Source organism: Echinococcus granulosus (genome assembly GCF_000524195.1).
Source record: "Echinococcus granulosus chromosome Unknown EG_S00159, whole genome shotgun sequence".
Taxonomy (NCBI): domain Eukaryota; kingdom Metazoa; phylum Platyhelminthes; class Cestoda; order Cyclophyllidea; family Taeniidae; genus Echinococcus; species Echinococcus granulosus.
Window position 1 is genome coordinate 4,530 of NW_020170539.1, and position 9,887 is coordinate 14,416.

General features: G+C 48.6%; 2 protein-coding genes across 2 annotated transcripts in view; one reads left to right on the forward strand and one right to left on the reverse strand. All coding sequences in view use genetic code 11, as the record gives it.

Moving 5' to 3' along the window:
• The window catches only part of EGR_09650 (Heat shock cognate protein), a gene marked incomplete at both ends in the record, with an annotated part of 1,410 nt that extends 1,132 nt beyond the window's left edge, over positions 1-278 (forward strand). The window contains one exon of the mRNA XM_024498899.1: positions 142-278. Within this exon, the coding sequence (XP_024346672.1) occupies positions 142-278 (137 nt within the window). The remainder of the gene's footprint in view (positions 1-141) is intronic.
• A 4,887-nt stretch (positions 279-5,165) lies between these two features.
• EGR_09651 (Protein unc-13 B) overlaps positions 5,166-9,887 on the reverse strand; it is a gene marked incomplete at both ends in the record, with an annotated part of 12,818 nt that continues 8,096 nt past the window's right edge. The window contains 10 exons of the mRNA XM_024498900.1: positions 5,166-5,475; positions 5,818-5,958; positions 6,542-6,656; positions 6,862-7,099; positions 7,788-7,859; positions 7,953-8,102; positions 8,178-8,328; positions 8,395-8,549; positions 9,220-9,460; positions 9,672-9,823. Of these exons, the coding sequence (XP_024346673.1) occupies positions 5,166-5,475; positions 5,818-5,958; positions 6,542-6,656; positions 6,862-7,099; positions 7,788-7,859; positions 7,953-8,102; positions 8,178-8,328; positions 8,395-8,549; positions 9,220-9,460; positions 9,672-9,823 (1,725 nt within the window). The remainder of the gene's footprint in view (positions 5,476-5,817; positions 5,959-6,541; positions 6,657-6,861; positions 7,100-7,787; positions 7,860-7,952; positions 8,103-8,177; positions 8,329-8,394; positions 8,550-9,219; positions 9,461-9,671; positions 9,824-9,887) is intronic.

Here is a 9,887-nt window from a genome sequence, read left to right on the forward strand (position 1 = left end):
ACCAATTGAAGGTGCCTTCGGAGTACGTACGAGTGTTGCTTTAAAATACACGTGGTGTAGGCTCTTCAGGCTGACGGTTCTGAATGCAAGGGACCTGTTGGGTGGCAAGATTTACCGTTTCTCCATTGAATAATAAAACAGCAAAGGGTAGGAGTATGCGAGCATCATCTCATGGCAGAGTGCAAAACTGGGACGAACAAATATCGCCAAGCAAACGATTGACACCGGTGGACACTGTGGAATACACGATAGCCATTGGCGACGCAACACCGATCTAGCAATTAAAGGTACCCTTTGATACACCCAACTAGGCTGAAACCACTCCTGCTCCTCACCACCGCTGAGACGATTAGCGGAGACTCAGGCACAGGCATAGCGTGGATCCCATTGATGGTTAACGGAAACATCGCCACTACTAACACCTCATGCGTAGTCGTTGTCTATGTGGTTACACCATTTAACAGACGTCAGCCCCTCATTAGTGTTTCGACATGCATTTGTCAGGGGATCCGAGCGTAGCTCAGAACATCCTCCTCTGCCTCAACCCAATACAAAGCCATTCCGCATCTCTGCTTCACCACCTTGCGATATAAACAAACGCAAGCCGAAACGGTAAATATTGTCCTGCGAAGGTCGCATCGACGTGCATTCTACGTCAATGCACTGTTTTGTTTGGTTAGACTGTCGCAGTGCTGCACCACGATTGAGATTGTATCTCTACATCTCATTTGGTTTTTACGGATGCGATGATGTTAATTGGATCGGGGCTTGTTGACGAAGGCGCAGGATGTGTGGAGGGGAAGGTGGAATTCTACCGTAGAAAGCGAAGAGAAACACAACTTGGTGTTCTGGCTCTATTGTTATCGAGTCTGCTGAGTATACGTCCATGTTAGAGGCTGCGGTGATGGTGAAGTACACTTTGGCAAATAGTGACCGCTAATGCTTTTTCATTAAAATAGGATTTTGTAAAGTGTGGTACGGCGCGGCGCGGCTAGGTGGGGTGCTGTGATCCCTCCGCTCGTGCCGTCGTGGGCAGGAAAGCCCGGTTGTCAATGTGGATGAGGAGTGCTGATATGTGTAGGGGGCAAGTCGCCGTATTAAAAGTGTACGTGACTGTGTATGTGTTTGCATAGCATTATGTTATGCTTTTGACGCATTTACTTGGATGACATCTGCCTCATGGAAGATTGTTTAGTGGTTAAATGGAGGTTTATGCTAGTGCTCCCACTGTCACTGTTGGTAGTGAAAGTGTTTTCATTCAGCACTGGTGTATGTGAAATGTTGGCAGAATTGATTCCTTGCTCATGCACTAGGTAAATCCACCCACTGCTCACTTCGCTAGCTGACACTTCACTCGCACCAAGGCTGCGCTTAAGAGAGATTTGCGGAGTGAAGGAACGCCTTCACCAGGTTAGTGTGGATTTGTTAATGTATGGGATTTTCATTTGCGGAGGTGGCGGTGAACCTGTAGTGCCTAATGCGCAGCTTGTGGGGTGATGGTGAAGGAGGTGGTGCAGGAATGCGGAATGCGTTTGCACTTGGTTAAGGAAGAGGCGGAAGTACGAAGCCATGCTGGAGCCCCTGAATATTGCATGTAGTACCACTAGTGAAAGACTGACGTCTGTCACATAATCCATCCACATCGACAACAGCTACGCACGAGGTATTAGTAGTGGTGATGTGTCCACGCGCCATCAGTGTGATCCACTCCTCGTGTGTGCCCGAGTCTGCGGTGTTGGCTTCATCCGTTTGTACTGAACAGTGGTGGCTCCACCCTTGCTGGGCGTATCAAAGGGCGACTTCACAAACAAAGTGCAGTAGTTGTGACATTGGAATGCATTGTACCTACGCAATCCTCCAAATAGCATTTCTATGAAAGTCTTTACCCGTTTCATGATGGCATTTGTCATTGCGCTCCCGGCTGTACCAATTGTGTAAGGTGTTGTGGCTGGGCGTTTAAGTGAATGACAAGCATTGGTGCATGCCCATGGATACGACCTCATCACCAATGGTAGAGGTCGCTTCATATGGGCTGCAAAGCTGGCCGAATGGATGAGAGGCGGTATGGGAAGACATGGAGTTGGCTAATGTTAATTAGGTGAGAAAGAGCCCTTATTGTACAAATGCTGCACATGACAGACATGGTGACGATCGAGCATTACCAACAGTGCATTGCACGAATCCATGCTCTCTGTGTCGATCCTCGAGTCCCACGCTACCCTTGCCAGTTGTGTCCAACAAACCTTAGTCATTTACCGCTGTACAATCCGTGCGTTTGCCTAGTAGTAGCAGTGGCAGGGATAGGTGATATGAAGTTGGCGGCGAGCTTCACCACTGACGTCGAATGTCATTGATAAGTAGGCGGATGTATAATGAGGCAAGTGTTACTTCACAGGTATTTTGATGATGTCTGACGTGTACGTTTGTGTGTTCGAAAGCAACTTTGGATGCAGGCAGCCTTAGTGCCCAGCAAGGGAGCCCTCCCATCCCACGTAAGCACTGTTCCATTTTGACACCACCATCGCCAATGTTGCTTGGGGAAAGGTAGGAAGAAACCTTCATGAAGTACAACATCCTGGGACTGAATGAAGAAGAGGTGGGAGATTGCACGTCGGGGCTTTAAGCTCTACCCTCATCAGTCCGTTGTATGTTGCGTCCTTTGGTTTTCGATTGGTTTTTTCTTTTATTCCCTGCAACACATGATTTACCCACTTGAGGAAGTGAATGCTCAGAACCGGAGGCTAAATTTGCTGACAAATACTGTTTTGTGTCATCCGCATGCAAAACAAGCAGTCATGTGCCGTTGTCGACCTAAAGATAGCTGTGAATGCATACTAAAGATTGGGATGTGCCTTCGTTTTTCCATCGACCCGCCTCTAGCTCGACAGCTATGTAGAAGCTCATGAGCGCCGGCCTGGATTGTGCCAAAAGTATCGCCCCGACCTTGTTTGGTTTTGCGTATACCTTGCCCTTCATGCCAGTGTCCCACTCCCCTACCTCTTACCGCCTGCACTGCGAAGGATGTGAAACTCATTTGGTCGATTTACATCTCGTTGTAGAGGTGCTTCTTCTCACCGGTTTCAATGGTGTTCGTCCATCATACTAAAGCGATTTATTCCAAACGCAGAGCGGAAGATTCAACAATGGCTGGGAGTGGGAGTTCTCTGTGCCGTGGATGTGCAAGAGAACTGAAGTAATGAGTCGCACACAACAGATTTGGAAGTCGAGCATTTTGATTGAACTCCCCATGCCATCAAATAAGTCACAAAGCGGAGAACACTTTAGCAGTTATCTCGCACAATCGGACAGTGTTCTGTAGGAGGTTGGCACTTCAAGTTACCGATGGGATAAAAAAGCCGCAATCAACTCTCAACTTATCTGCAATGTGATTTTCTCCCCTTATATGCAGGCGAAACAACTTTGTTTCTTGGGGTAGAGGTGGTGGCTACAAACAGCCGGAAGTGCGGCCAGTCCTCCATCATTCACATCAGTGGTGCGGCCCTTTTGCAGCTTCTCGGTCTCCTCTACGCCAAGAATTTCAAGTACATATAGATGAAATTAAAATTGTGCAGTCGGCAGAGACTTCCTGTCTAAGTTATTCAGCAGATGACGTCCTGTGGCCCTTTTTGAGCTTCGCAAAAGCCCACACTGAACCCTTGTTGGACAAATGACAACAATGATTACGCAAAAGTGTGCACACTCAGCAAGGCCTACTCACACTCGAACACCAGGCTTGGATGTGCACTTTGGCACTCCCCCCAACCATCACTTAGTTGCCCTCACTTGTTCAACAATCGTGCTAACGCACATGGGTTATTAAAGCTTCTCCTCTGAAGTCCCAATTGAGAGCTTCATAGGCATCCGGACATTCGCGCCCTACAGACTGCAGTACATTACGTTCTGCAGTACCTTTCATGCAATTTGCCTGCCCAATTTACGACATACATCTTCTTCTTTACAGCCACATTTTGACCAGTCGCTATGGCCGTCGTACTCAAGCACTGGTCACAATGGATAGGGTGTCAGTGCTAGGAGTTGAGAGTCCTCGGAGGCCTCGGCGATCAAGCTCTACTGCGAGCGATCTGTGCCAGACTCCAGAGAACGAGACAATTTCCCCCATTCTGTCCCTTCTTCTTGCTTCTGCGCTGAAGCGAGATGTATTCCGGATTGGGTTTGAATAATTTGATTCACCATTTCGGATGCAAGTCTTCTTGAAAGCATTGGGTCTGCGTTGGCCTTGGTACTAGGGAGGTCTGCTTTCCTTGTGTGGCTAGCATTCACCCGGCATGCCTCTTCACTTACCTTCGTTCAGTCGCGACTCGTCAACGTCACTTGCGCAGGGACGTGGGCATGTAGCGCTGAAGTCTGTCCTCTGATTACTAGGGTTGAGGCGCGGACAGAAGCCAAGGTTACGTGCTTGAATACCAATTCATAGCACTAGGCAGCATATCCACAGTACGATTGCGCACTGCAGACTCAATTAGTTGACCTAACGCGCAAAAATTGAATCTTCTCTAATTGCTGTACTTCGTGGTCCAGGAGGTGGAACCCGAGGTAGTTATAAGGAAACGTTAACTCAAATCCTAACTGCCTGGACCCAGCATTCGTTGCTGCTATCCACTTCTGCAAGGTGAGGTGCTGGAACAGCCTGCAACCTCACAAATGCATTTCTGCACAAGTTTCTGGAGGTGTTCCGCTTGTGAATAATTCCCCTAACACCCTAAAATCACTTTCCTCTTTGGTCGCCTTTACGTGCACCAATCATCACTCTAACTACATGGTCAATCAGTCACCGCAATTACGTGCCACCAAGACGACTGAGTGCCTCACACGCGGATTCAGTCTTCTGCCGTGTCCACTGGCAGGCGGAGAGGCTCAAGGGCTACCGGCGGTACCGATGTGCTAACTGACATCCATCTGACGGTAAAAACACTTATTCTGTTTAGCTGGACAGGCGTTCGATAGGACTCAGGACACACGGACACAATTGCCGAGACAGTTTGCAACACCACCCTTAACTCCCAACGTAAAGTGCGTGTCAATCTTCAAGCAGCATATCATACATAAGATCCGCGGAATGCTTAATACAGAGCACACAATTTTGGCCACCGAGGAGAAGGGGGAGGAGGAGAAGGAGCGGGGAATAAGTATCAAAAATTGGCCATTCACTCTGCCTGAATGAAGGTGGAGGTTCCGGCTGCCGAACAACATTCCGTTTTGACACGAACGAACTCCCGCGCAACCTCGTCGGTGGCAAGTCGTTGCGAGAGGATGCGCAGCACGGTCCAGCCAGCCTCTGACTGCGTCTGTCTGCGCGTCAGTGGCAGTCGTACTGGCGCCGAGCCACCCAAGTCAAGTGCCTGCGAGAGTGTTAGCAGGCTGCTCGCTACAAGGCGATCGCTGCGACCAAAGCAGTAGTCCTTCACCACAAATTGCAACTCATACCACTCGGGATCACTGCGACTTGAAAGGTAGCTGAAAGCACACCCACACTGAGGCATTATGCTAGCTGAGAGAAGTAGTGCACTGAAGACCATCCCTTCCCCACACAATGAACACCATCAACTGCGTCACCGTTTCTGATCCTTCGCTTCGTCCACCCCTTCACCCACCTGTGTTTCCTCTAATTACTCAGTCAATAAAGCATTCTTTAGCCCACTTCTGTGGCAATCACTGCATGAAAAACCTAAATGCTGCTCGAAGTAATCAACACAAAGTGCTCCACAATTTCCCAAATGAGTCTCCAACGAATTAGCAATAAATACTTGTGGTGGGTGATGGAACCAGAGGAAAGAATAAGGCATTGAAGACACCTACTAGACAAAGGTCTCGTTGAAGAGCGGTGAGATGGTGCCCGATTTGGATTTTGTCGTGAATCGTCGTTTGCAGTCTGTCAGAAGCGGTCCAAAGAGGTAGACTTCGACGAAGGGGCGGAAAAGCCCCGAGACCATTACCCCACTGAGGTCAGAAGCTGAGAGAACTGCAAAAACATACAAATTCGTTCGCATCAACATGTGTGCATCTCGACTTGCAGGTGTGCTCATCCATTTACCCGCCTATCCATCTACCCCCTATCCACATGTACATTCGTCACCTCGCCATTGGTAACTCAGTCAAACCCTTTTCGATTTGACAAGTCTTCTGACATCTTTCAGGGCCATGTTCAACCACCTAGTCAACCAGTCCACTTGACCACCTGCTTCCACAATCTCTACCCCATCAATCTATCCTACGTCAGCCAAACCTTTCCTCCATCCACGCCTTCAACGCTCGGCACACTCCACCGTCTCTCCGGGCATTCCTACAAGCTACAATCCATTAGGCGCTCATACATCATTCACTACCTAATTCTACACAAGAGTGATTCATTCATCTTGCCTTCAACCTCCGCTTTTATGAGTTTACACAATCGTGTTTCAAGCACACACAATCCATTCACAAATTTGGCCTTTCTGATCTCATTTATTATATCACTCTCTATGCAGCGAACTGCGTGTATTGATACGCTTTTTGGCCCCACACAGACGGAAGAACGCAGGACTGGTAAGAGGAATCCTTGCCTTTAACGATGGCTTTGTATTCTCCGGTCCCAGGATGCTTGAAGACCTCCACTTGAACGTTGAGGTATCCGCACGCATCATCGGGTGAGATCATGTCTATAAAGCAGTGGTGAAAAGATGAGTGAGAAGACGCAGCAGCCAAGATGGCATCCATCCCAATATGCATCTCAAATTGCCTGTTGAACGAACTAGCTTGAATTAATTCACGCTATCTCTTCCCACTGCAGTTGGAAAGACAACCAAGTCACCTTACTCCTACTGGTTAACTACACATTGTAAGTAGTTGTAATAGCAGACGCACCCATGATGAAGATTTCGGTGGTGACGTAGTCCTTGAGAAGAGTGTCTGTGGTCTGCGAATAGAGCGCCAATGCCTGCTGCAGGTTGTGCAGTTCAGGCGAGCGTTGAAGGAAAGAACGTTTGAGGCCGCGACCACCAGCGTGAAAATAAACCTGCACAGTATCCAAGCAGTTGGTCAGGACCTCGCATTGGTAGGGCGTGAGGTCTCTACTCCCCACTAAACTCTCCCCGGCAAAGTCCTATGGTCGAAATGCTCCGTTGAGGCAACAAGGAAGGAAGGTGAATGCAGAAGCAGAGTAAGAGGGAGACACCAGCCCCTACCTGAAGAATTTTTGCGGCAGACACATTTTGTCCCACGTGGCTCAGCAGACTCTGCGCCCCACCAATCAGCTTGGCGGAGGCTGTGCCTTTGGGCCCAACCAATACAGTTGGGAGTGCCTGTAGACGACGAGAAAATCAGTTCCACTTACAACATCACAATCAACTGACTGATTGCTCCGTTTCAGTGCTGTGCTTTAATCAAAGTGGGCGGACTAATGCATATTACCTGTCCTCCACAAAGACTTTAATCAGCATAGACGAATCAGTCGGTTGTCAATACAATGTGATTGAAAAGTGGGGTGATATTTAGTGAGGCAATTTGAAATGGAATTGGATCTCACGTTGTGTGAAGGTGAAATTAAATATCACGATATCGGGATGCGATGAGAGGGGCCACGCAAATGTCAATCGCCACTTAATTTCATCGGCATTTTCTAGCTAAAATTTGCAGACAATCATGCAGAGTTCTTTGAAAGACTGCAAGAAGGGTAAGAGGAATGCAGCACTGAATTCAACCCCTTTTGCACGAGGCCTACAGACACACAGGAGGAGAGACAAGCAGACAGATTGTAGTTGAAGAAGAGGGGAGAGGTGGATGATCCGCACCTGCTTGGTGTCCGACACGCCTGGCAAAACGACTAGTTTTTCTGTGTTCTCCATGGTGATGCGCCAAAGTTCCTGCAGGACAAAAGAGAAGGGACACTTTCAAGCAAAGGTCGGAGAAGTAGGAGCAAGATTTGGAAGGTGAGGCTACTTTCGGCGTCACAGTACCTTGAGCAGGCGTTTCAGCACAGTCTTTTCACACAAACTGGCCTGAGCTGACAGCACCAACTCAAAGTAGTCCATGAGGGGGCGCAGACAGTTTTCGCAATCGGCTTCCATTCCCTCGGCACTGCCACCGCCAGAGGTGGTCTCTTTACACTACAGAGAGGAAGGAGAAAGGAGCGAAGGAAGCAAAAATATGACGTCACAGCAGCCGGTTGGTCATTCACCTACCCCCTGTAGTAGACGGCCCATTTCCAGCACGCTCCTTTGAATATCCTCCTCAAACTCACCAGCAAAGGCGAAGACAAGCAGATCAACGGCGTTCTTTAAACGCACCTGCAGTTTTGTCAGTTGTTCCCGCGTCTCCTCATGAAGGTTGAAGCTACATGAGGCTATTCACTCTTACCGACTGTCGCATTAGAGCATTGAGCACACTGTAGAAACTCACTCTTCACCCTCCATCGCCTCGTACACCTTTTCCAGTTGGACGCGTAGCTGTTGAGTGTTGTTGATGAGGATGCATGCGGTGCGAGCATCGCTTTTGAATTGGGCAAAGTCCAGCTGAACGCTCTCCGAGTAGGCCAACAGCACCTTTTCCACAGTCTGAAAGGAATCCACTCCGCCAGTGCTTTGTTGGAGCAGTCCTACCACCGCCTACACCCTTGTACCTTTCTCGCCTTACTTATTTCATGCTTGTGCATTTGACAGCAAAGCCTGATATTATGACTGCAATCAAGTTGCTCTTAACTCAGGAGGATTCCACATTTTCAGCAACACCAAGTACGACGTCAAGAGTTTGTCCAACGAGGAATGCGACTGCAGCGAGCCGCATCTACCAAAGCAGACACGAATGCTTCCAGGCTGGCAGCACCCTTACTCTTGTCCCATCAAGACCCTTCGCAAGTTTTCGCCCTTTAATAAAGTACATTCAATAATTCCCCCAACTGCCTAGCCCACTCGAGAGCCTGGGGCAATCCGTGGCTGGACGACTGGTTCATTCAAATGGTTTCATCGTAAAGGATGAGTAGGTTAGCCATAATTACCAATAGACTACACACTCTACTGCAAAGGCAGTAAAAGATTCCACCTGACATCCCATTGTTGCATGTTCAGTAAATTTCAGAAGACTCTAAGATGGGCAGACTGCTGGAAGGATATGTGGATGGATCTACGGTGAATACATGAATTAAAAGATGGGCGGAAAGCGGAGGGGAGGATGGTTGGAAAAGTATGCGAAGGAGGGGGGAGAAGATGGGGCGCAAAGACAACTGACCTGAGCAAAACGGTGCATGTAGTTTGCCTCCACATCTCGATCCGGGCACTCCAACTTCCTAATTACATCGAAGCATTGGTTGAGTTGCGTGAACACGTCCACCACGGAGTTGGAGTAGAGTGCATGCTCACTGGAACGTTGAAATCCGTCACGCTTGTCCCTCTCATAGGCGTTACGCAGGTAATTCTCCGACACCTCATCATTCTCGCTTAGCCACAGCATCACTAACGGTTCGAACCACCTACATAAAAAAGCAACAAAAACTGTCATTTCGGCTCCTACTTATCTCCCATCCAAAAATCACTCAGTGTAACACTAACTGCTCTCCTTGCTCATCCGCTTTCATTCAAGAAGATTACCCATAAAGGTAACGATGAAAACAACAGGAATCATAGCTTTTGAAAAAGATTCAAAGAAGGCGGCAAGTGATAAAGGGAGGAAAGGGAACTCACTTCGGATACTCCGGATCATCCTCTTTCCGGTTCCACCGACTTGGTCTCACGTAGGTGTTGTAAAACCATTTGATACGGAAGCAGAGGTTGAGGTAGTCCGAGGTCTTGATCTTTGCCTTCGAGAGGCGCGTGGTGGTAATCTGTTCTCCCGTCTGCTCCACAGTCGCCACAGCCATTGAGCGTTTCTGCCTCAACGACGTCGTGATGGTGGGTGTT